Source organism: Anabrus simplex, chromosome 1 (assembly GCF_040414725.1).
Source record: "Anabrus simplex isolate iqAnaSimp1 chromosome 1, ASM4041472v1, whole genome shotgun sequence".
In the NCBI taxonomy this organism is placed as follows: domain Eukaryota; kingdom Metazoa; phylum Arthropoda; class Insecta; order Orthoptera; family Tettigoniidae; genus Anabrus; species Anabrus simplex.
This window is the reverse complement of record NC_090265.1, coordinates 1339918929-1339946105: the sequence shown is the minus strand read 5'-3', so window position 1 is coordinate 1339946105 and position 27177 is coordinate 1339918929. Positions and strand designations below refer to the sequence as shown.

The following is a 27177-nucleotide window of genomic DNA, read 5'->3' as shown; positions in this document are numbered from 1 at the left end:
GGCTGAGCAGCGGTCGCTTGGTAGGCCAAGGCCCTTCAAGGGCTGTAGTGCCATGGGGTTTGGTTCGGTTTGATTTGCGAGGTTTATGGAGTCTTTCAAGTCTTTCAAGTTGACTTAATACTTCGAAAGATCGGATTTCTTTCTTCTGAGTAGCGTTAGGAGGGTAGTCATAATGTTGTTTTTTGTACGTCCCACTAACTACTTTTACGGTTTTTCAGAGATGCCGCGGTGCCCGAATACTTTCCCACAGGAGTTCTTTTACAGTACCGGTAAATCTACCGTCACGTGACTAGCTTATCTGAGTCGGCAAATACCGCCGGACTAAATCAGGATCGAGCTCACCAAATTAGATTCAGGAAGTCAGTGATCTATCGTCTGAGTCACTCAGCCCGGCAGTGTTAAGAGGGTATGATTACCCAGTCGTACTTCTCCTAAAATCAACAATCATCACTACTACCACCACCGGCGCAGAGGTTCAAATTACAATAGTTATATTTGGCTTATGGCAAATGATTTAGTCAGCAAAGCCATATAATTAGTTTAAACCCCGTGCTCCTTACAACATGAAGAACAAAACAGTGCATCCACCTTCCTATATTACGGCGGATAGTATGGGGGTGAATATACTCCCTCGTCAAGGGTAGAAAATTACCAGCTTGCCTGCCCTTACAATGCTAAAAACGGAAATTACAAAAATAGGGACCGAGCGCGATAGCTGCAGTCACTTAAGTGCGGCCAGTTTCCAGTATTCGAGAGATAGTGGGTTCGAACCCGACTGTTGGCAGCCCTGAAGATGATTTTCCGTGCTTTCTCATCTATACACCAGGCAAATGTTGGGGATGTACCTTAATTAAGGCCACGGCCGCTTCCTTCCCACTACTAGCCCTTTCCTGTCCCATCGTCGCCATGAGACCTATCTGTGTCGGTGCGACGTAAAGCAACTTGTAACAAACATAACAAAAATATGGGATAAAAAGAGACTTTTTAATGCAAATTATTATTATTATTATTATTATTATTATTATTATTATTATTATTATTATTATTATTATTATTATTATTATTATTATTATTATTATAAATGAAGTAATCTAATACACTGTTCTTTTAATGTCTTAAAATAATTTCTAAAACCATCATACAGCTTATAAAAGAGGATTTAAACACCGGGGAACCGATAATTTCGTGATTTTGATTGTTTACTATCACTAGTAAATAACAAAAAAAAATATCTCTGAAGGATAACTTTCAGGTTGAATAAACGAAGACAGGGAAGAAAGGAGAAACGATTTGCGGATTCTAACTCGAAAGCAAGGATTCCGTTAGGTCGGATTCCTCTCTCATCTTCTAAATACATGCAGTCGATGGTTTCTCTGCTACAACTCGAAAAGAAAGACAAAATGAAAAGAAAAACAATTATGCTGTACCAAACCTAGACAGAGAGGGTTTGCCTGGTTGAGACGGAACGAGTGTGCTCAGTTCATCTAGCAGGGGGTGTGTTTGATACCGCGCCAGGAAGTGGAGGAAATTATAATCGAGACTTCCACTTCTGGTAAAGGTTTCACGAAGTCTACACCAGACGTCAATCTTGGGGACAAAGGCGGCTGGACCACTCTATCCTCCACATAGGTACATTGTCTGTGGCTGTGGGTTCTAGAATACATCCACGGTATCCCCCGGCTTTGGTGTGAGGCGACTGAAAGTGGAACCAGGGGTTCTGAAATTTGGAGCGTGGGTTTGGTGACCACGGTTCCCTAGCTGAGTCTGGCACTGCTTCAATTTGTGACAGGCTTCTCACTTTCATCTTTTCTATCCGACTTCCCTTGGTCAACTCTTGTACTTCTCCGGTCCCCGGCGGTGTTACGTGTGCGAGGTCTAGGGAGTCTTTGTACAATTCGCTTTACGTCGCGCCGACACGATAGGTCTTATGGCAACGATGGTATAGGAAAGGTTTAGGAGTGGCAAGGAAGCGGCCGTGGCCTTAATTAAGGTACATCCCCAGCATTTGCCTGGTGTGAAAATGGGAAACCGCGGTAAACCATCTTCAGGGCTGCCGACAGTGGGGTTCGAGCCCACTATCTCCCGAATGCAATCTCAGAGCTACGCGCCTCTAGCCCCACGGCCACTTGCTCGGTTTCATGACCTTCGTGGCCCTTTACTTTCTTTTGCCGATACCTTCATTTCTTGAAGTGTCGGACCTTTGCGAATATTCGTTCTGATTAGTGTTATCATGAATGGCAAATTAAACTGGAATGACCACACAACAAGTGTCTGCAGAAAGGTATATACACTGACTGACAGAGCAAATGCAACACCAAGAAGGAGTGGTCAGAACTTTATGCCAATTGCAGGGTAGACTGACGTCACTGAGGTATGCTCATGATGTGAAATGCGCCGCTGTGCTGCGCACGTAGCGAACGATAAATGGGACACGGCGTTGGCGAATGGCCCACTTCGTACCGTGATTTCTCAGCCGACAGTCATTGTAGAACGTGTTGTCGTGTGCCACAGGACACGTGTATAGCTAAGAATGCCAGGCCGCCGTCAACGGAGGCATTTCCAGCAGACAGACGACTTTACGAGGGGTATGGTGATCGGGCTGAGAAGGCCAGGTTGGTCGCTTCGTCAAATCGCAACCGATACCCATAGGGATGTGTCCACGGTGCAGCGCCTGTGGCGAACATGGTTGGCGCAGGGACATGTGGCACGTGCGAGGGGTCCAGGCGCAGCCCGAGTGACGTCAGCACGCGAGGATCGGCGCATCCGCCGCCAAGCGGTGGCAGCCCCGCACGCCACATCAACCGCCATTCTTTAGGATGTGCAAGACACCCTGGCTGTTCCAATATCGACCAGAACAATTTCCCGTCGATTGGTCGAAGGAGGCCTGCACTCCCGGCGACCGCCCAGAAGACTACCATTGACTCCACAGCATAGACGTGCACGCCTGGCATGGTGCCGGGCTAGAGCGACTTGGATGAGGGAATGGCGGAACGTCGTGTTCTCCGGTGAGTCACGCTTCTGTTCTGTCAGTGATAGTCACCGCAGACGAGTGTGGCGTCGGCGTGGAGAAAGGTCAAATCCGGCAGTAACTGTGGAGCGCCCTACCGCTAGACAACGCGGCATCATGGTTTGGGGCGCTATTGCGTATGATTCCACGTCACCTCTAGTGCGTATTCAAGGCACGTTAAATGCCCACCGCTACGTGCAGCATGTGCTGCGGCCGGTGGCACTCCCGTACCTTCAGGGGCTGCCCAATGCTCTGTTTCAGCAGGATAATGCCCGCCCACACACTGCTCGCATCTCCCAACAGGCTCTACGAGGTGTACAGATGCTTCCGTTGCCAGCGTACTCTCCGGATCTCTCACCAATCGAACACGTGTGGGATCTCATTGGACGCCGTTTGCAAACTCTGCCCCAGCCTCGTACGGACGACCAACTGTGGCAAATGGTTGACAGAGAATGGAGAACCATCCCTCAGGACACCATCCGCACTCTTATTGACTCTGTACCTCGACGTGTTTCTGCGTGCATCGCCGCTCGCGGTGGTCCTACATCCTACTGAGTCGATGCCGTGCGCATTGTGTAACCTGCATATCGGTTTGAAATAAACATCAATTATTCTTCCGTGCCGACTCTGTTTTTTCCCCAACTTTCATCCCTTTCGAACCACTCCTCCTTGGTGTTGCATTGTCACTGTCAGTCAGTGTACATCTCTCCACCCTTAAAAATGAAATAATCCATTCTAACATATACCATGAAAATAAAACTTATTCAAACTCTCATTTTTTCCAATAATTTATTACTGTGATGTCGTATTAACCGATGCAACTGTAGAAGAAATTTTGAAACTTCAAAGAGCAATGAACTCTTGCATAAGATTTATATTTTCTTTGAACTTTAGGATACATACTAACTGATGTACCCGTGCTTCGCTACGGAATTCTACATTGCATACAGAATTCTAGGTTAAGTAGTGTACACGTTGTGAGTAAGACAGTAGTAAATTGCATAACTCTTAACGCGACCCCAGAAACGCGAAGGGGAAGTCACCATCATCATCATCATCATCATCATCATCTGTTTACCCTCCAGGTTCGGTTTTTCCCTCGGACTTAGCGAGGGATCCCACCTCTACCGCCTCAAGGGCAGTGTCCTGGAGCTTCAGACTCTTGGTCGGGGGATACAACTGGGGAGTATGACCAGTACCTCGCCCAGGCGGCCTCACCTGCTATGCTGAACAGGGGCCTTGTGGAGGGATGGGAAGATTGGAGGGGATAGGCAAGGAAGAGGGAAGGAAGCGGCCGTGGCCTTAAGTTAGGTACCATCCCGGCATTCGCCTGGAGGAGAAGTGGGAAACCACGGAAAACCACTTCGAGGATGGCTGAGGTGGGGGAAGTCACCAAACGTCTTTTATTATATGAAGACTGGGCTAGGAATGTTCATTGTAATGGTAGGCCGTCGCAATCACAATTAAGTCACAACCAAGTTGGAGAGTTTTCATTATAATGGCAGACACTCACTCTCCACCTGTCTTTTTACATCCTCAGAAAGACTGTCTTCGTGGTTTTCGCAACTGAAATCAACATAGCCTTGGTCATTACAATGATGCCAGTAGGAATGTCGCAATTAAAAGTATTGCTATCGTATGAAATACTCGATCAAATGAACAACCATATATTTTCTTACTTTTAACGAACAGTAGTACGCTGCCGATCTAACAGTCCAAAGTTCCAGAGCTGGAATGACCAGGCTGCAGACAGCCGTGAATACTCTTTTATTTTCTAGGGGGTGGGGGGTGTAGGGCGAAGAGTGGAGAGTCCCAGGGCAAAAACTAAGCCATTTTACTCTCTGTTTCCTAGGAGTACCCGATGAGTTAGAAAATCTCAATTCACTACACTAGCCGGGAAAAATCTATCTGACTTGGAGGCAATTTTTTTCTCCAAGCCAGAGGAGAAGCCCCCTCTTGGCTGCTAATTTGGAATAAAATGAATGTAGAATTTAATAAAAGTAAAGACGAAGAAGCTTTTCTTAAGAAATGGCTCGTTTCAGGGATGAATTTTGAGTTATTTAGTGAACTGCGGTGCTATAATTTGGAATAGGCCGAAAGTGTAATTCTAGACCAGGTCATAAGTGAGCCTCTGCCATTATTCCGTTCATGGTGCACACTGATCAATCCAATCAGCACGTCAGAGTAGGGATCGAATAGATGTAATACTATGATGAACCAGCGCGTTATTTACCAGTAGTGTCCGAAAATGTATGAACCAGAGGAATGGTATGCTATTATCTGTCATTATTCAGGCAGGCTGTTCGGTACGCAGCGGTAATCCCATCTATCGGAGATGAGTGGCAGCATACGAGACAAAGAACATCACAACAAATAATACTCAACGTAATGTTATTGTTGATCAATTTTATGGGCTTTCGATATTGTAATCCTTCACATTCAGCTTTCTTCCGACTCTTAAATACCATATCATAGTCGGCACGGTAAAACTGTATGAAACATAAATGATCGGAAGTTGTATTCTCTATAAATTTTGTTATGTAGTACTTTACGATAGGGCCAATAATATAGGTATTTAAGAATTAAATTTTAGGCGCCTTCCTCATTACCACCATTTCATCCAGGGAGAATAAAACTGTTTATATCTTAAACTGTAGTTTCTTATTCCCCGATTCTATATATCGATTTTCATTAAATTCTGTTTACCCGTGTTCTCGTGGCTCGGCGTTGATATGGACTTAGCAACAAAAATAGAAACTCATGAATATCTCTGTTTTCAATGCCGGTACGGTAAAAATGTATAAGACATTAATGATCGGAAATTTAATTCTATGTATATAACTTTAGTTATGCAGTATTTATTCGATAGGATCACTAATAACATAAATATTTGAGAATTAATTTTTTCTTTCTTTCTTTTTTTTTTTTTTTTTTTTTTTTTTGCTAGTGGTTTTACGTTGCACCGACACAGATAGGTCTTATGGCGACGATGGGATAGGAAAGGCCTAGGAATTGGAAGGAAGCGGCCGTGGCCTTAATTAAGGTACAGCTCCAGCATTTGCCTGGTGGGAAAATGGGAAACCACGGAAAACCATCTTCAGGAGGCCTTCCCCTAAACTACCGTTTCGCTCAGCGTGAATAAATGATTTATAGCCTAGATTGTAGTAGCTCATTCCACGACTTTACATACCGATTTTTCTTAAATTCTCTTCAGCCGTTTACTCGTGATGCGTGTACATACATACATACATACATACATACATACATACATACATACATACATACATACATACATACATACATACATACATAGGCCTACATACATACATACATACATACATACATACATACATACATACATACATACATACATACATACATACATACATACATACATACAGACAGACAGAGAGACAGAAATTACGGAAAAGTAAAAAGTGCATTTCCTTGTTACTGTGGACACGACCGTTACAGAAATACCACACTTTTTAATTCTGAGCAATGTAGAGAAAAAACTCTTATTTTACTGTATATATATTCCCTTATTACATAGGGCCGGCTGGTGCATGCATTTCAGTGGGCTTGGCAGACAGATATGTAATAGCAAATTCTGGCTTGCTGAGAAAATCAACGGGAAACTAACTCACTCCTCATTTCCCTAGTACGCCTCTTCAGCGACGCCTTGGCTATTTATGACAGCTGTTGGAGGAGCTGTGGAGGCTCAAACCAGCCCTTGGGCTGAATACCCAACGTACATGAGAAGCTATCCCGGTTGAAAATCGATAAACTAAGAACCCTACATATTGCGACACTAATTTTTCGACTTTTGAACGGATCTACACCTGAATACCTATCATCACGTTTTAACTTCCTCTCATCTATCCACGGACATAATACCAGTTCAACTTCTACTCTTACGATACCGCTTACTCACTCATCTGTATACAGCCACTCTTTCCAAGTGTCTGGGGCAAGGGTATGGAACACTCTCCCTGTCAGTATACGTAATAGAACTTCAATAGTCTCATTTAAACGGTCTTGTCGAGATTTCCTCTTAAATACGTGATCAGCGTGTATGAATGTTAGTGTGTATGAGAGCAATTTATTGTTAGGTCATGTAGATAGATAATCATTAAAAATAACAATTATAATACTAGTTTACTACATTAATGTAGGTAGTTTCTAGAGACTGTTAACAGTGTTATTTTTCCAAATTACTTGACTATGCACTGTATCTTCTGGTCAAGTGTAAGAGAGGGCCGTGAGCCCTAACTTCGTCACATACAAAGGCATAAAGTAAATAAATAAATAAATAAATAAATAAATAAATAAATAAATAAATAAATAAATAAATAAATAAATAAATAAATAAATAAATAAATAAATCCAGTTGTACTTCCTATTAAATAAATCACCACCACCATTTGCATACATACATACATACATACATACATACATACATACATACATACATACATACATACATACATACATACATACATACATACATACATTATTCTCACATAGGCTGAAGGGACCTCGAGCCAATCCTCGGATCCGGATAAAAAATCCCTGATCTCCGGGGAAATCAAACCCGGCCTACATCGGCTCACATCCTCATTAAATACTACATGCCAGGTATAACGCTATCACAGACGAAGAAGCAAATAGTTGCCGTTTCATTTTGCTGCAGTGTACTGTATTTGGGAAAGTAGCTTACATTATGAATACCATGATGAGCAGAACGAGGAGAAAAATCATGAACTTTATTTGCTCTTGTTTGTGGTCATGCGTTTAGATCAACATAGTCGGAGAAGCTTCAGCTTAAATAGAATCATAACATGTATAGGGGCCTACCTTGAAATAGCTTTCCAATTATCTTTAATTGCATTATAGGTCTATGAATGGCAATACCATGGAATCCGCAGATATAGGAAAATCATTGTTAAATTATAAAATTAGATTTTCGCTTGTTTCACTCTTAACAGACCTTGAAATCAGTGACATAATTAGTTATCTCAGGAAGGTCTCTTAAAATAGAAGACAGAAGTCGGCTAACCATGCATTGTTACCGTTGTCCTACTTTCACGTCATCCAAAGATAAAACTAGCCAGACACCAAATAGATTGATTATTCGCTTATTTCCCCATTGACGTTCGGCCCAAGGTCATCGATCTCGTTGTCCAGCACAACGAGTAACCCAGAGAATAGCTCACACCCCTTATGAAGTTATTTCTACCACAAAGGCAGCAATTCCCTTCTCACTCCCACACTTGGAAAAGCTCGGGTGGAGTATTCTTGGCGCACAACTGGGCCAGCGCTCTTCTAATGTCAGCACATTTGGCAACAGTGCTCTGCTATCTGGGCTGACGAACACCTCACATTTCGGCAGAATGAATAACACTGTTTTTGCAATTTTGTAAAATAAATGATTGATGAAATATACAAGTCCCTCTCTCCCTTCCAGATAACTGAACGTTCAGTTTCCATTCCGTACCTTCCCAGAATATAAAACGGAAACTTCTTACACGAGCGCTCTTCAACAGTAGACATATTCGTTGTCTGGGAGTGAGAAAATTCACTGTCACCCTAGATAAGTTACTACGGCTATGAATGGGATGGCTCTGGTCAAACCAAGAGTACGCTAACAAGAACAATAAAAAATCAACCCTAACTCCGTACATTAAACGGAAATGACGCGTGCCCATCTACCATACGAAACATCGAGTCTAAATCACTGGGCAAATGTTCATGATGTTTTCACAGATTTTCTCAGACTATGTTGTATTTCAGTATATAGACCTGAAAACACTATTTTCAAAATAACGCGTAACAGATTAAAATGAGACGCTGCCTGTTCCTTCTCACTCACAATCACGCCAAAACTACAGTACAGGAACAATAAATTGAGCTAAAATTTGGTGTGGATGTATCTCAGACATTCAGTTCAAACACAACCGAGCAGAGTGGCCGCGCATATGAACGCGCTACATCTATGGAGCCAAGCTCGGCATTCGGAAGACGAGTGGGTTCGAACCCCACCGTCGGCTGTCCTGAGAATGGTTTCCCATGTTCACTTCCAGACGAATGCCGGGACAATTCCTATTCACACGCCACAGTCGATTCCTTCCACCTCCTTACCCAATTTCACTCAGCATAATCAATGTCATCGTCATTACCTCCTCAACGGTGGTTGGTGTCAGGAAGGGCATCCGGCCGTAAAACATGAAATATAAGTTCATCTCACGACACCGGATCCCGTATCAGGAAACACAGGAATATCCGACTCGTTGGCCGAATGGTCAGCGTACTGGCCTTCGGTTCAGAGGGTCCCGGGTTCGATTCCCGGCCGGGTCGGGGATTTTAACCATAATCGGTTAATTCCATTGGTCCGGGGGCTGGGTGTTTGTGCTGTCCTTAACATCCCTGCAACTCACACACCACACATAACACTATCCTCCACCACAATAACGTATGCCATGCTCCACAAAACAATACCTTATCGTTGAAAAAGATGTTCCCCTAATTTTTTTGAACTGTGTACTATGATTTAGTTGCCGTAATTGTTTACTTGTACGAACACGTCCTTACAAGGGCTGCACTCTGCTAGAAATAGCCACACGGAATTATTATTATTATTATTATTATTATTATTATTATTATTATTATTATTATTATTATTATTATTATTAACACAGGAATATTTTTATTTTCAATAATTAACACTTTCTAAATGGCGACTATTAACATATAATTATTTACTGAACTTGCGCACGTTTTATCCTCTAAAATACAGAATAATGTGCAAACAGTTAGTATTATCACAAAATAAAGCCCATAAACATTTTCTTTGCAACTCTAATTTTGTTCTCCATGAAATTACGCTTCTGCGTGTTAATGTGCACGTTTCAGAGCACCCGCCGACCGAGCGCTGTTAATGAAATCGCAACTACTGACCTGTGAATGACGGGTACGTTCTGATAGTAAAGAAAGAGACAAATAACAAACTTTCAGATCTCTCTGCCGAACTCATAATACTGTGTTCATGCTAAATATTTAGAAGCTTGACATGCAGGTTTACAACAGATATGTGAGATCTAGTGCTATGATCCCTGTGTTATTTCCCAAATAGTAGTTGAATTAAATATCATGTAAATTCAAGATAAGCACCACTCAAGATTATTAAGAACCTATTGAAAGCGCTCCTAAGCGCTTTTGAATGAGAATGTTTTGAATGTTTCAAGCCAGTTTGCTTAATATCATTGGAACTTCCTATTACACAGTTCAAAAACTTAGGGGAACATGTTTTTGAACGTATACCATGCTCCACAAAACAATACCTCACACCCAGGTATATTACCAACTAAACCTTTATTCTTTACCGTTGAAGTACACAAAAGAACAACGATGGATTCGCATTCATTTTCAGAACACAAACGGAAATGTCCAAATAGGGGTGAAAAAAGATATAACAGTCCTCCAGGGTGGATTTTTATCACATTTGGAGAGCTTCAGTATGGTGTATGTTCTCCACGAGCATTTATCACAGCTTGGCACATACGTGACATGCTCCGTATACGTCGCCGGAGGTTTCGTTGCGGAATCAGGTCCCATTCTTCAATGAGAGTCTGTCTGAGGTCTAGGAGAGTCTGTGGTGGAACAGGACGCCCACGAACACTTCTGTCAAGCCTATCCCGAACATACTCGATGGGATTAAGGTCGGGGCTCACTGCTGGCCATTCCATCTCTTGAATGTCCATTTCTCGCAAGACAGCTCTGGTGATGCACGCTGCATGTGCCCTGGCATTGTCGTGCATGAGTACGAACTCTGGGCCAACGCCGTATGCAGCAACCAACACATGCTGTAGCAGTGTCTGCTCGATGTACCCCGCAGCGGTAAGATTACCACGGACGACGACAAGATCCATACGGCCATCAATACTGATACCACCCCACATCACAGAACCGTGTCCGAATCGGTTGCCTTCCTGGACAACGTTTGACATGTACTGCTCACCATGGCGTCTCCATACACGTTGACGTCCAACACGCTGTGTCAGGGGAAATCTGTACTCGTCTGTGAACAACACGGGTCTTCATTGGCGAAGTTGCCAGTTGACGTGGGTACGGGCAAACAGAAGGTGAGCTGCGCGATGTTGCTGCGTTAATCGGGGCACTCGAACAGGACGTCTGGGTCGTAAGGACACTTTCTCCTAACCTGTTCCTTACTGTCTGGTCAGACACCGTGACTCCAGTGACCCTCCTAAGGTCTTGTTGAAGTTCACTGGCAGTTGCTGAACTACGCCGCAACGTACAGATGGTCAGATATCGGTCATCCTGAGCAGTTGTCATGCGTCCACGACCTTGTCCAACCCTCCTTGTGAACTGGTCTGTCTCATAGTAGCAATTCCACAAGCGTTGAATAACTGACGGAAAGACATTGAGATCCACAACAACACGACGAAAAGTCCATTCTTCCTGGATCAAAGGGACGGCCCTTGCGACTTGAACCTCGTTAAAGATGTTTCATGGGATGTCCTGGTTTACGTACGTGCTCAAATGATCGCAGTAGTCTTGAGTACCTCACGACACACGGACGCACCGCTATTCACTTTGTTTTGAGGAGCACCTGACAGTTTAATGTTGTATGGCTACGCCTACAGATGGAGTATAACTTCGATGTGACATACCCTGAGTAGCTAAGGTATCAAGGTATGCTGTACGACCATTGGAATCCCATCTACCAAATTAACGTTCACATACCAGAAGTTACGAAACATGTTCCCCTAATTTTGTTTGAACTGTGTATATAGTCAAGTATTTTCAAATATGTAGCGGCCGATTACCTACATGTTAGGCCTCTATAAGCAAGAATCATCATCAAATATGCTGTAAATTAACATTCATTTAAGCCTGAATATTTATGCAGTAAGAAAAATGAAAGTGGTTCTACATAAGGTTTCTGCTTATTATTTTACATAAGTTGTAAGGATTTTGTTATTTGTACCGCTAAGGCAGCAATTCTATTTCCACACGTGTTAAAGATTGGATCGAATATATTTGGCGTACAACGGGGCCAGAGATAGGAAGTATAGAGACTTAAACAGTTAAAAGGGTTTCACCATAAATTTTCAAATTCGAAATGATGAAAAACAATTGTCAATCAAGACGATATAATTTTCAAATTGACTTTAATAACTTCCTAATCGATATTTAACACATCAAATTGAGAAATTGAGAGTAGCTAATCCTTTCTTAAAGCTGCTATTGCACAAGTGCTGGCTACTCAGTTGTCACACATATTAGCTGGTGAAGGCAGGTCTAATAAATCCCAAATTGAGTTTCGCCTTCGTCAGTTAGAAAATATTGTAACTGTACACACAATAACTGTTAATGATTGCGCGAAGAGTGTAGTTAATTTTCAAAGATGTATTCCTGATGTCTTAAAGTTAATGGATCTCCTTCTTCTTCTTCTACCGCTTTTCCCACATCTGTGGAGTTGCGGGTGCGAACTGTGACGCATATGTGGATTTGGCCCTGTTTTACGACTCGATGCCCTTCCTGACGCAACCATATATGGAGGCATGTAATCACTAGGCCTACTGCGTGTTTCTGTGGTGGTTGGTAGTGTAGTGCGTTGTCTGAGTATGAAGAGGAAACTGTTTGGACAAACACAAATACCCAGACCCTGGGTCAGAGGAATTAATCAGACCCGATTAAAAACCCGACCCGTGCGAGAATCGAATCCGGGACCCTCCGAAGCGAAGGCCTCAACGCTGACCATTCAGCCAATGATTATGGATATGATTATGTAAATCAATAGGTCAAACTTTCGTTTTGTTAAACTGTGCCTGTTTCAATAAACTGAGTGCACAAGTGGCTGAATGGTTAGTCTTCGCTCTCGGACCTCGGGTTGAACTTCCGGTCGGTTCGTGAGATTTTATTCGTTTATTGGTTTAGGGACTGGGTGTTGGTGCTGTCCCCACCATTCCTGCAACTCGCATATCACAGGCTACACTCTCCTCTACCACAACAAAATGTAGTTTCCCATACAAGGCTGTACCCACCATCATTACAGAGTCCGCTTTATGGATATGACTGTATCAGCCCTACTAAATTACTATAGTGCTTTAGATTTCCTCATTATTATTTACTTCCCATTTGAATCTCTCGATTTGAATATTTTTACTATCAATTTTTAGTTGGAAAAGTATAGGTTATGGAATCATTCTCTCGAGTTAACTGATTTACAAGGTAGGTAGTAGTTTTACATTACTGTTGACGTCGTGATGATTCCACGCAACCTCTAGTTTTAGGCGGAGTCCGAATCACGGGAAGTGACTATAATATCCAAAAGTAGTCCCTGGTTTCGAACTGCGGCCATCTGAGTGAGAAGCCAGTGACGAAGTCACTTGGCTAACACGCTCCGAGTACTATGGTCCAGTATACGCCAAAATCCATATCAGGTGAGATGTTATGTTAACAATTCACTATTTATTCTGGTATGGACTAGAATTAGTTTGTTACTGTCATCCAGGAGTTTCAGAATCCTGCAGAAATTGGTTAAAATCGATTAGACTTTGATCGGCCAGCGAACATGAAGACGGTTGTACTCGGTCCAATATTTTCATAGCTGAACGATATTGCTCCTGCGAATACCGTAACTTGAGAAACAACACCGCGTAGCTGATTGAACACACTCAAATGCGCTGGTTTAATATCACGTAACTAACATGAACAAGTACGCATAGATTTTTTTTTCCTTAGTTAAAAATTAACTGAGATATTTCATTATAAGAGGTCAATTCTTAAGACTTCTGGACATTTTTACAGGTGTTTTTCTAATAATTAATGGCGTGTGGCCTCCGAAGAGGCCTCGCACCGTGCAGGTCTTTCAAGTTGACGCCGTATAGTCGACCTGGGCGCCTGTGCGCATGGAGCCCTACCTATGATGAATTTTAATTATGAATACGGCACACACACCCAGCCCCCGAGCCATCGGAATTAATCAATGAAGGTTAAAATCCCCAATCCGGCCGGGAATCGAACCCGGAGCCCTCTGGACCAATGGCCAGCACGCTAACCATTTAGCCATGGAGCCGGACGGTTTAAAATTTGCATTTATCCTCACGTGGTTCTAAGGGACCACATAGTTTGTGTCCATAGGCATTTGTGGTTCATGACTTACAGCCACTGCAAGAACCAGAGCGCTCTAGGAGCTGTCCAGTCTTACACCGGCAGAAACAGTGAAACAAATTACGTCATACAACTACACAGCAACTTAGTGGAGCAGTCTTCGTGATAGTTGTCAGTAAATAGAAAAAAATAAAAAATGAAATGGACCGAAAAGTGGAACTATCCGAGTCTACTAGTGACGGGCTCTTTCCATTCTTGTACAACATATTGCCGAGCATATTTGGTTGATGGGTTGCCTATAGGCCAGGCGCTACCAATGAATTGAAACTAACGACTTTCAGGAATATGGGTTTGCTATTCGTGATTTAACATTAATATCAGTCACCTTGTGCTATTACCCACACTCGAATTCTGGAATAGCATTGTAGAGAAACTTACTTACTTACTTACTTACTCACTTCCCGTGTCCAGGACAAGCCTTTTTTTTTTTCAAAACTCAGTAGCCGCAATTACTTTGTCGTTGGCTTAAAAGAGATATCCGCCAGATCAAGGATTGTACCTAGTACATACAGCCAATGGAAATAATTCGTCACAGGTGTTTGAAGACAGGTGATAATGCATCGTCCCATCCGGTCCCTCACATGTTCAGTCGGGAGAGGTCTGTGGATCGAGCAGATCACGGGAACTGACTGACTTTCTCTGGGCCACGTTGTGTTAATTGCACAGATCCCTGTGATCATCCATGACTGACATGGAGCAGAACAGGTTGGATGACCTGCCGCAAGCATGCTCCTATCAGAGTCCTGTGGTCAATTACTGCATGGCGGCACCCCACGCCATATTCCCTGGCGTGTGTCTGAGGCATATAAGTACACTGTGCAATGTCTCCAGGTCTACCTTGGACCCGCCAACGTTTATTGCTCGTGCCTAGGGAGCCTTATTCCGGACACGAGAGCCTCCAGTAGTCCACTTGAAGCTAGCACAGAGAATTTCTACGAAGGTAACACAACAATAACATTAAAATATATTAAAATATAGCCTGCATTAAGGTAAGAACTTGCGTTAAATTAATAGTGCTATCTCGTGATGGAATATTATCTTTCCCTCTCATGTAAGTGGCATAGCCATAAAAATAAAATTGCAATTTCTACTCAAAAAACTTAGTCGTAATGTTATTAAGGCAGGAAATGTGCAAGCTAGTTGATTTATGCTTAATAACACGACTGTACTAAGAGACTTCCAAGACTTGCAGACTGACGTTTCCGAACTTCAACAAAGCTGTTGTAATGGTCTAGTTAGGGAGAGAGACCTACGAAGATTTCTCTGTTCTAAATATGTTTCCTTGAAAACCTCTGTGTGGGTAAGTGGTAGAGTGCCAACCTCTGACTCTCAAGATCGTGAGTTCAGACTCGGCAGAGGTAGGCATAGATCGCAAAACAGACATCTGTTTCTTTGCCATCTGACAGACAATTTATTTGAAATCATTCAAGAAAAGGCTAGGAAAACAACAGATAGGGAATCTGCCACCTGGATGACTGCCCTAAATGCAGATCAGTATTGATTGATTGATTGATTGATTAATTGATTGATTGATATTAACACGGAACGTCAAAACTCACACCCGGGCAGCCTAAATGGTGTCTGCTTGCGGTAGCTGAGATCATACGATTTATTATTATTATTATTATTATTATTATTATTATTATTATTATTATTATTATTATTATTATTATTATTATTATTATTATTATTATTATTGGTATTGAAAACTCTCGTGTTTTATTTGTTCAGGATTTGAAGTCTCACGTTACAATACACAAGCACGAAGGCCGTCTAGTGTGAATCATTTCGTTAAGGTACATATGCATAAGACAGAGAGGTGAGTAGTGATGCTATGTTGCCAAATATATCATCCAGTGAGCAGGTAGCACCTCGGCGAAAAGGGGACCAGACAAGATGGTGGAATGTGAGTTACGCGAGTGGTGCGCCATCTAGGCAGAGATAAAAAAGGAAAGTTTGTCAGCTTCCTGGCTCCACTTCTGGTCCACACTTCAGAGCGTTTGTTGCCTAGGAAGTCTCGTAGGAACTCTAATACACAATGGTGAGTAGTACACGAACAAACCACGAAATCTGGATATCAAGTGTGAATCAAAGTGGCAGTGTTTTTGTTGAGAAAGTGATATTTTATTTTACGCATGTTTGGTGCTGCAAATAGTGCATTTGCTGTGGAATGATTATCGAAAATGTGCAACATCTTCCTACGATTACCATAATATATAGTAAATACAGTGCGGAACACGGCATTTATTAATATGGTGAAAACTATATTTTTTGTTTATGAAAGTACGTACCAATTGATTACCGAGATACAATTTCGTTCCCTTATAGCATAACATAGGAGTGGATGCATTTTTCCTTTCGAATTTCAAATGATAAAACAAGGATAATGGTCAAATTATATTAGCTTAGATGGATTAGCGATTTCAACCTCCCTCCTCCCATGGAACTAGGAGGAGAAACTTCTCTTTTTTCATTATCTTTCAACAACCAAGTTCACCTCGCGATCTCAGTTTCCCGGCGCTACTCGAGAGTGGCAACAACGATGCTCCAAACTGAATCTGGCACTGCTTGCACTTTCTCGCGCTAGACTCCTGACTTCCATCTTTTGACATTCCTTGGTGAGCACTTTTCTCTTCTGAAACCAACCCTTTTGTCAGGGATGGTAGCATACACACTGTCTTAAGAACCGTATGAAATGGGGACCTCTAACGGCTTCCATTTTGAGAGGTGGGTCAGCAACCACAGGGCCTTTAGACGAGTGTGAAAATTTTTCCACTCTCTTGTAACAACCTCCTCGGTTTCATTTTTTCAGTTCGACATCTCCTGGTCAACTCTTGTTCTCTTCTTACCCCGACAGTATTAAGCTTGTGAAGCCTATGGTGCCTTTAACTTTCACCCCCTTTATGGTCCTTTCCTTTCTTTTGCCAATACCTTCATTCTTCAAAGCGAAACGCCGGACCTCTTCCACTATTTTCTCTTGTTAGTGCTAAGAGAAGATAGTTGCCCGGTTGTACTGTACTTCATCTTAAACCACCACAACCAGTTAACGTACCGGTATCACGACAGATTCTCCACTTGGGAAGCGAAACGTTAATCTGGTACGTTGAATTAAGAGCGAATCTTTTACTCTACTTAGATAAAATGATTCTAATCTTTTGTGATAATTTATCAGTTTCAATTAAGCTCCAGATTCAAATTAGTTTAAAGTTAGCCAAGTTGGATACATGGACTTCCGTGAAGATTTTTGGTATGGTATCTGTAAAAGTTCATAAAAAATGTTCTCTTCAACAGATCCACTCTCAGCTTTCACTGCATAGGCTGTTTAATATAAACCTTTCTCACAGTTCATAGTGAATTGGTATTCTAATATTCACTCTCGTATGTATGTTAGACCTTGCTCACAGGTGTCATGAAAACTAATGGAAATGTCTTTAAGGACTATCTCTAAATGTTTTGAAAATGGGACAAACTCTTCCAGTACCGGTACCCAAGCTCTCGTCTTCCGAGTTATACTTGAGTAAAAAAAGTACCTTGGGCAAGGGATTTAGTAAAATGGTAAAATATTTTCGGTTAGTTTTGGAAACCAAACAACTTTCACATACCGTATTAACACAGAATTCAGTCAATATTGAAAATTATGACTTCGAAACTTCCGAAAATGTATCATTCACGTCAAGCACATGGTAAATTTGGTGTTGAATATATGAACATCGATATTTGGAAATTTGCTTATCCTTGTGAACGCAATAGTCCTATTTGATACAATATAGTACAATAATGATTAGAACAGACACGAGTGGTCGTGGCTCACTGCTGAGGAAGCGGAGAGGAGCAAAGTCTTCGTGAAATGCAAAAGATTCCCTGCAGTTTGAATGTTTCACACAGCGGGATGCTTTTTGTTTGATTTGAGCCACTTAACCTAGCGAGAGTAATGACAGTCACTTTATTTCCGTGACACAGTTTACCTATAATCGTTACGGCGTGATATAAAGAAATGCCTAAGATGAATGAAACAGGCAATTAGATAAAGATTTTGAAAATAGATTTAAGATGACCGCTATCTTCTTAACAATATGCAGTATGAATATTTGTTTAATTGAGTATCTAAATGCTGAGGCAAAGAAATGTTATTTTACAACTGACCAGTATCTCTTTTTTTTTCTTTACAGTCCGACCTCAGCGCCAGGGATATTGAAAGTAAGTAGCCTACTCGGAAAATGCCACTAACAAAAATAAATAACACAGAAAGTTTCTGCATGCAGTGACTAACGTTTCATTTTTATTGTTCACAATAAAGAACTCATGTATAAATCAACGGTCCGACAAACGTATAAAATAAAAGATGAAATCTCATGGCACTACAACAGACATGTTATTACTTAGTTTCGGAAACTGCTACATTGGTAGATTTACAGAATATATTCTAGCAAAACGTGACTTAGGAGAGCAAGTTTGTCATCTTATGTAACTTTAAAACTTGTGACCATAAGCCATGGGATCTCAGTTTTATGAGAAATGTGGACCATAGGACTATGAGTTCCATTCATTGGCCAGAATACAGAATATGGTTCAAATATATCCGCAAACTACGTCGTGCGCCAGTAGAAATAGCGCTAGTTGAACTGCAGACCATACCTCATATTTTAACTGTTAACTTGCATGGGCTAGTCTGAAACAGTGTGCTTTACTCCAGTGTGTCCCAGTAATTATCCCTACGGAATAAGTAATTATTTCACTTCAACCACTTCCGCAGTTTTTCGCATCATTTAATACATTAAAGTGGGTTTCTAAACACATAACATGTTCGAATGTGTTAGATGAGATGTATCTGCAAAAGTGAAATTCTGTTTGTCAGTTGAGATATGGTGAGACAATGGTTATTTTTTTACGTAAGTCTAAGCCTGCGGTGAAAAGGTAACGCGCTGACTCGTACCTGGAAGCCCCAGTTCGGTTCCCATGTGGTTCAGAGATTTAAATTCTGAACTAGGGACAAGAATGAGGTTCACTCAGTCTCTTGAGATTTTTTTTTAACAACTTGCTTTACCTCGCACCGGCATAGATAGGTCTTATGGCGACGATGGGATAGGAGTGGGAAGGAAGCGTCCGTGGTATTAATTAAGATACAGCCCCAGCATTTGTCTGGTGTGAAAATGGGAAACCACGGAAAACCATCTTCAGGGCTGCCGACAGTGGGGTTCGAACCCACTATCTCCCAAATACTGGATACTGGCCGCACTTAAGCGACTGCAGCTATCGAGCTCGGTACCTCTTGAGATCAACTGAGAAGCTGTTGATACGAGAGATAACTGACAAGGTCAAGAAAACTGGGCAATGCGGCTGAGGATATCGTTACTCTGACTATACGGAGCTCCAGTATCTACAGACAATCTGGCAGAGCAGCAGCCGTCTTGCCAGGCACAAGCCTTTGATGGGCTGTTGTGCCACGGGCTTGTGATTTTTTTAAAGGTCACTTGCATGTTGTACCTAATCACTTAATATCTCACGTGGTAGAATAACTGATGCATATAGTGTAGATGCCATTACATTACAACAGGAATAAAAATATATAATACCGGTCTAATGACGTATATCATGTTTATTCCCACGCCTAACATTTTTAAACTGGATACTGACTCCTTTACAAGCCAGAATTAGCACCATCCCACCTTAAATGAAGAGGCCTTTTCAGAAGTTTGGTATTCGTGCAAAATTATAACAGGTAATACAGGAAAAGTAGTAGTTTCAATGGTCCCTGACAATGGCTGGAATGGGTTTCATGACTTACGTCAAGAATATTTTTCCAATCTTTCCTCGGACATGTGGTGGTGAGGCCAGATGCAGACATGTAACCGACACTAGGTGTTCTTAAAATAAATCTCCGTGACGGTAGAACCAACACCGTCTCTCCCAGACAGGGCGAAGGCCGCTGCTTGTAGTCATTTATTTATAGACAGCAGCAAACAGAATGGGAGAATGTTAACGCAGTACAGACTGCGAACTGGGACAGTTTGTCACTAGTTGCTCTGACAGCAGTCAGATAATGAGTATGATTCATATTTCAGCGACCATTCTGATGGAGTTGTTTTGCTAATAAATTTTTAACGGTCTTAGTTCAAATTTCTGTCATATCATGCGACTTATTCTTCTCAGTACATAGTTGCTTCAGTAACATAACATTTTCAGATGACATATTTATGGACGCCCTTTATTCGCGTGCAATATGTCAAACTTATGTTTTAATAACATTTCAACTCGTGGATACTTCCTACACCTCCTTTTCTGCAGCTCTTGCTAAGGTAATGGGACCAGTAGATGACACTTTAAGGGAAATTTCAGACACAAATATTCATATTGAATTTCATGTAGGGTGAACTATTATATTTATTATTGATTTGTTTAATTCAGTAATCCCTTTACATAAAAATATAATGAAAGTAATAAATGGATTCTTTCCCAACTATAAAATCGAACAAGAAAAACAGGTATGACAAGTCACCAGTAGATGGCATCTGTCTTAAGCCATTGCGCCAGTAGTTGACACATCATGACACCAGTTGTTGACAGTTTGTTTATAAAAAGTTACTAACCCACAAACTTTTCATTATTCATATATAGAAAACTTTAAATAAATGGAACACAAAGCAATACTGAAACAAGGTTATATCATTGAACCAGATATCTTAAAATGTGCGATATTTATTAATTTCTGATATTCGATAGTGTCCTCTGTTAGTGTACAATTTGGGGCTTGAAATCACTTCCTTTATATCTTCCTTATCATACCAACACACATCGTCAGATTTTGGCCACTTCCATGCATTAATTCCTGCCACGGCCATTACTTTGATATATGCCCGATTTGTATCTAACTTCTAAATAATTCCAGAATAATATTCACCCTCATAATCACATATCACATAAGCTCCCTTACGTAAATTCGTTGGGGCACTTGTCAAAACACGTTCTTCTGATTCACAGTCATTTTCTGGAATTTCAGTCAACTTAAGCCCCTTCTTGGCATTTTTCATTTCTAATTCAGCACATTTTTTCTTTATAGTTGCTCTTTCTCCTTTCAATCTCTCTGCTTCATCTTTTGCTTTTTGCTTCCTTTCCTGGAATAACTGCCAATCTTTTGATACCACAACACTTGGAATTTTTTCTTTCTTTCTTTTTGGTGTTGTTGAAGGTAGTTCTTTAGGGTAAAATAACGCTCGTTTGAAGGGAGAAGGGACATTGCTTGTGGAACATTCTGCACCAGTAGCATTGGTATGATGATACCTATTGTCCTCAAGTGAAGGTTGCAGTGTTGGAGTGATTGAAATATTTTCAGTTGGATATAGATTCTGTGTTGATGTTGAGGGGATGGGCTGAAGATCTGATGATGATCCTTGAGTTGGTGACTGAGCTGTGGAAGGAGAAACCTCTGACAATGACAGTTCATTTTGAAGTATATGTGCTGTGTTTTCCTTTGCAACTGCCAGAATAGTAACTTGATTCATGACAGTAGGTATGGGATCAAGCACTGGTATGTCCTTATAGATTACTAATGGGCTGTTCATCATGGGAGGTGAGTGGACTTCAACAATTTCCACCAACTTCCTCCACAATAAAAATAAGTTTCTGTCCTCTTCTTTAATGACTTCTATCCAGCTGCCACAGTTTTTTTTCTGCTTGAAGTATTCAATTTTACTTCCACCAATTTGTTTTTCCATTACTTCTATGGCTACTTGGTATTCATGCCACATGCTGCTGGGTTGCTGAAACACTCAGACTTCTTCCTTCCCTTCAGTGGAAGGAATCTTAGAAAACTCAATGGCGTTTGGATGCTTTGGATGCGTATGCTTAATTCCTGGTGCCTCTTCATGAATGATGTGTACCAGGATTTGCTAGGTTTACCATCAGTAAACGGATTGTCATGCTTTAATTCGTGCACTAATCGTTGCACGCTCACTAAGCGTTCGGTTTTTTGTTATTGGGAAACCAGCTTTTCCCATTTTCACTATCCAGTCATTCTTCATTTAGAACACTTGGTGGGTCCATTTTTCTTCTGAAAGGCGTTTGTTCACTCTTGCATTTTTTTGCAAATGTTCATCAATGTTACACGTGGAACACAAAATCAAGTAGCTGCAGTGGTATATGGTGTGTCCTTCTTAACTGCTTCGATGGCAGTTTGCATTGACTCCAAGGAGTATTTAAAAAGTGAACCTTTCCCCCTGGCAGGCATGATAAGATAGATACAGGACTCTGAAATTAATAACAAAAGCTCAGAGCATAACCTGCAAATTGAAAATACCTTCAACAAACTGTAGCAACTGAGCTATAACATTACTTTATCAGAAATGTATATATGGAATGCACTTAAACACACATGTACCTAAATTTGATAACGTTTAACAAATTCTGTTAATTCCGACTGAAGTTAAATAGATCAAAACAGGCCATACCCTCTGTCCTAAGTGTGCGTATAACCGTGTCATGATTTATAGGCGTACATAGACTGCTACTTATCATTAATGTAATATTCCATCACCTTTAAGTTTTCCTTTCCTTCCTACAATATAATTTACCAATTAGAGATTGATATGAACTACTGTATTCACCAGAATTTGCTATCACATTGAAGTATACACATTTAGGCTGTCATGTCAACTACTAGACCCATGAGGTCTTGTGGACGGGTTGAGAAGATGGCATACCCTGCCAACTACTAGTCCACTAGCTATATTAGGGACCAATAGATGACACTAACAATATATTTCTTCAGTCGTAGTTATAACTTCCGAATATGCTAATATTACACTTCCCAAAGAATGTATTTGGTAAAAATGAATCAAATGACCAAGGTACAACAAAACCCTGCCCAGCAACATATCTGTATTGTTACTTCCTCGTTAACACTAACTTTAAGCAGACGCCATTTTTACATCTAATGCTCATACGGCTCTTTATAAAACCTCCTTGGAAATACGGAGAAGGTACTAATATATTTCACTTTATTTAATATGCTGCACTCTGGAATCATAGAAGGGAATTATTGATTGAAAATGATTATAACTTCCCTTACAAGCTTAAGAACTGGTTTAACATCTGCAAGTGCCATCTACTGGTCCACTGTCATCTACTGGTCCTTTTACCTTAATAGATGCTTTCAGATGTGTGTGTGATGAATCCTATCAAGGACAACAGGCTTCTGCCATTTTTGTTACCTGGCACTACGTAAACAAAATAATGCGGACTTTTCTTGAACTTTCGATTTTTATTTATTTTTGTTAGTTAGGTTTTCGCCGACGCAAGGATGGGAATGGGCTAGGAGTGGGAAGGAAGCGGTCGTGGCCTTAACTAACGTACAGCTCCAGCATTTGCCTGGTGTGAAAATGGGAAGCGACAGAAAACCATCTTAAGGGCTGCCGATAGTGGGATTCGAACCCACCATCCCCCAAAACGCAAGCTCATAGCTACGCGACCCGAACCGCATGGCCGACTCCACCCCTTACTAAAGTACTGTAGTATGCTTTAGTGATGTTGAGTCTCTGACACGTTAAAACTGCAAGAACTTTAATACATATTTGCCATTACATTTACTGTCTTTGCCCAGTGCGGGTTCAAGCGGAATCTGGTATCCCAGTAGAGATGATTAATAGAAAGTTTTCATAAAATGTTTTAGTTATGAATTTGGAAGGTGATCTATTTATCTCCCCAGTAAACAATATTCTTCTTCACGTAGTGGCATTATAAATTACATAAAAATACATTTACCGTAATCAACGTGTGTATCAAAGCTCTTTGCTAACGAAAGCTACTATTTTCGCTCGTTTATTTGTTTATTTATTCGCTGTTGCCATTTAGGGCCACATTAAGTCTTGTTACATTTGGTAGTGAACTTTGCTTTAGGGGCCGATGACCTTAAATGTTAGGCCCCTTTAAATAACAAAAATCATCATCATCATCATCATCGAACTTTGCTTTCGTTTGAGCCCAGAATAATTCCCCTCATTCTTTGTGAATGGGGCTGCTTACGTTCTTCTGTCCAAGGAACACCGTGTCTTCTTTTCGATTGTCCGTTTCGGTTTTCCCGTTCATCATTATAATATTTCGGAAGAGATTTCTGTCAAAGGCATCTTCAGGTTTGATTTGTAACATTTGGAGGTCTTCTTTGGTGTTTCTAAGCCAATGCATCGTGGTGTTGGGTTTCGAATAAAAAGGCGGGAGATACTTTTGGTCAACCCGTTTCCCCTCCATTCGCTTGAGGTGGCCGTAAAGTCGTCGTGCCCATCTTTTGCGGATTGTGTCTTTAATTAATGAATTTATTTATTATGTGAACATGTGCAAAATGAAAGACATAGTTACAGTGATCGTAACACATGACGAGAGCATTAAAATTCAATACATTTTAGGACTTGTCTCTCGAATTCTGCTGGATCACGATTAGGAGCTAACGTAGAACATATTACCAGGTCAGGAAGTACTTGAAATTATAAACTCCCAGCGCTTAGTAAGATTTAAATAGGACACTGCGTTATTTACAACCGAGAGGAAGGCTTTTAAACGTTTAGACCTTTGGATTTTGTTTAGTCGACTACAGTGAAAGAGACTTTGAAGCTATGTCAATTAGGACTCTCTTCTTCAAACGATGATTTTTAGAAAAGTACTGTAAGATTAATAACGTTTCTCTCTTGAAGTACGTGTGCTTACGTTGCACGAATTTACAATATTACAAGACATGTGTCACTAACTGGCGTCGTAGACAACTGTCAACAGAGAGAGAAGCGCTTTTACATTGCTATTCGCGGCCAGCACTGTGACCTCTCTGGTTTCTGCGTTCACTTACTATCAGTAATATGTCTTTTTTTAAATTTATTTTTTATAAAGCCTTGTCATTTCAATTGAACTCCTCCCACTTATCATTTAGTTAACGTCTCAGATTTGTAAAACTCTAGAAGTCAACCACCGTAACTTTAACAGTAAGACAGCAGATATGATGAAATAACTGCAATTGAAACATGTTATGTTACCGTTATATACAGTTTATCAATGTTTATCTTCAGCACCTCTTGTTAAAAGGATGATATTATCTGGAGAGAACGCATTGCTTACTACCATACGGTACATCCTTTTCAATGAGACCTTCCCGCAAGATAATGATAGTTATCATCCTCATCATCATTTCCCTTTGTAGAACTGTGTTGAGGTAAATATATTTCCTATTACTGACGTGTGCTCATCTTCCCTCTCGTATTCACAAGTAAACACGCTGCGTGATAAGAGGTGTGTAATCGAAGTTGAGTGATCTAACTCTCGACTATGACGTCTTATGTATCTTCAGAGTTTTTTTTATTTTTTTTAATGGTAATTATATCAAGTGAAATAATCCTGTGTCTTATTCAAGTACTGGGACACACGCATTTCCTAGGCAAAAATAATACGGCAGCAGTACACCCACCAATTGACGTACGGTATTCTAAAACAAAGAACTAAATCAGAATGCGTCACACTGGGATCATTTAAGCCTCGTGTTCCCAATACATCCTCGCGACTGTGTTCTGCAATGTTTGACGTCATCGAAAGAAGGCCGGCCGTGAGCTTATATGGCGACGCAGGCGCGAGCTAAAGTTAGTTGGCACATGTTAGTCAGAGAGGAATTTCACTGGCGATTTGCCATCGCGTTAACAATAATGTTTATTCAAACATCCGTTCGGGGGTAATCAATTACCACTTGATTGAACATACATTGATATATTCCAAGGATTAGAGATAGGGGCGAAACAAACGTGTAGCGGTCTCACCTGCCAAAATAAAAATTTGGGCCCCCTCAAATAAAATGAAGAACCTATGAATAACTAATATAAATTGAATTACAGCATGTAGTCTAGAAATAAAGTAATATATTGTCAAATTATATAAACAAAGGGATTATCCATTATTGTAATATAATTAAAAATAATGTTTAATAGGTTTTATTTGACTGCCTCCGTGGTTTAACAGCTAAGCCACTGAATTGCCAACTACACACCAGTTATTCGTACTTAAAATTGGTTTCATTTTTCAGTAACTACAGAACTATACTTTATAACCGATACCAAAGTCTCAGTTATAGGCTAATAATTAATTACATTACAACATAAAAAAATATACGAACAAAATTAAATTTAAAAAACATTCAAATCAAGTTTGAAAAACATCAAACCACACAACTGATAAGCCTCCGTGCAGAGAGATTTTGTTCAAAACTGAACTGACTGACAGTTGTTGTTACACAAACACTGTTGTCGAATATGTGTGTGTTCAGCAAAATTTATGCATGATATGGTTTCGGATTCACTACACATCAAATAAGTATCATTTTCTAACTAATTTATGATATTCAGGTATCAATTTTTATTACCGTGATCATTTTAAAATAATTTGGCCAGGTCTTACAGCTGTGCTGAGTTATACTCAACACAATTACAATAACTACTGCTAGATCAGTGGCAACACGTGACTTCCATAATTGCGGTTCAACAGAAGAAAAAAAAATCCCCCCCAGCCTCTCCTCTCCCCCTCCACCTCTTCCGTTGTGGGCTGTAACCTCCTAAAATAAGTAGAAATGTGATCAAATATGAGAGAAGCAGACAATACATGCTGAAATTTACCACATGCAAAATAAGAAATGTTTCACAATTAACTTACCCTAGACAGCTTATACAAAAAATCCACAGAGTCACGAACCAAGTCCCTTTCAAATGACAACATAGCAAGAGCATCAAGTCTATCCTCGGTCATTATGCTGCGCAAGCAAGTCTTTATTCCCTTCAGGGTTGAGAAGCACCTTTATGCTTTCTATGTTGTCATGGGAATAGTAATAACTATATTTAGAAGTTTTCATTGGTATTACCTTGCGGCTATTCTTTGCTTCAATTATTTTTAAGTTAAGTTTCTCTCCAGAGAGTAATTATTCCAAAGAAGGCAAATTAATAGATGTTTAGTACGTATTG

General features: G+C 40.7%; 1 protein-coding gene across 2 annotated transcripts in view; it reads left to right on the top strand.

The window, feature by feature from the left end:
- The first annotated feature begins 16115 nt into the window (after nucleotides 1–16115).
- Nucleotides 16116–27177, top strand: part of Mlc1 (Myosin light chain alkali) — a 33361-nt gene continuing 22299 nt past the window's right edge. For both annotated transcript variants that reach the window (XM_067137777.2, XM_067137778.2), the window contains exons 1-2: nucleotides 16116–16244; nucleotides 18373–18400. In XM_067137777.2, coding sequence (XP_066993878.1) covers nucleotides 16242–16244; nucleotides 18373–18400 — 31 coding nt within the window. In that variant the 5' untranslated portion in view covers nucleotides 16116–16241. The remainder of the gene's footprint in view (nucleotides 16245–18372; nucleotides 18401–27177) is intronic.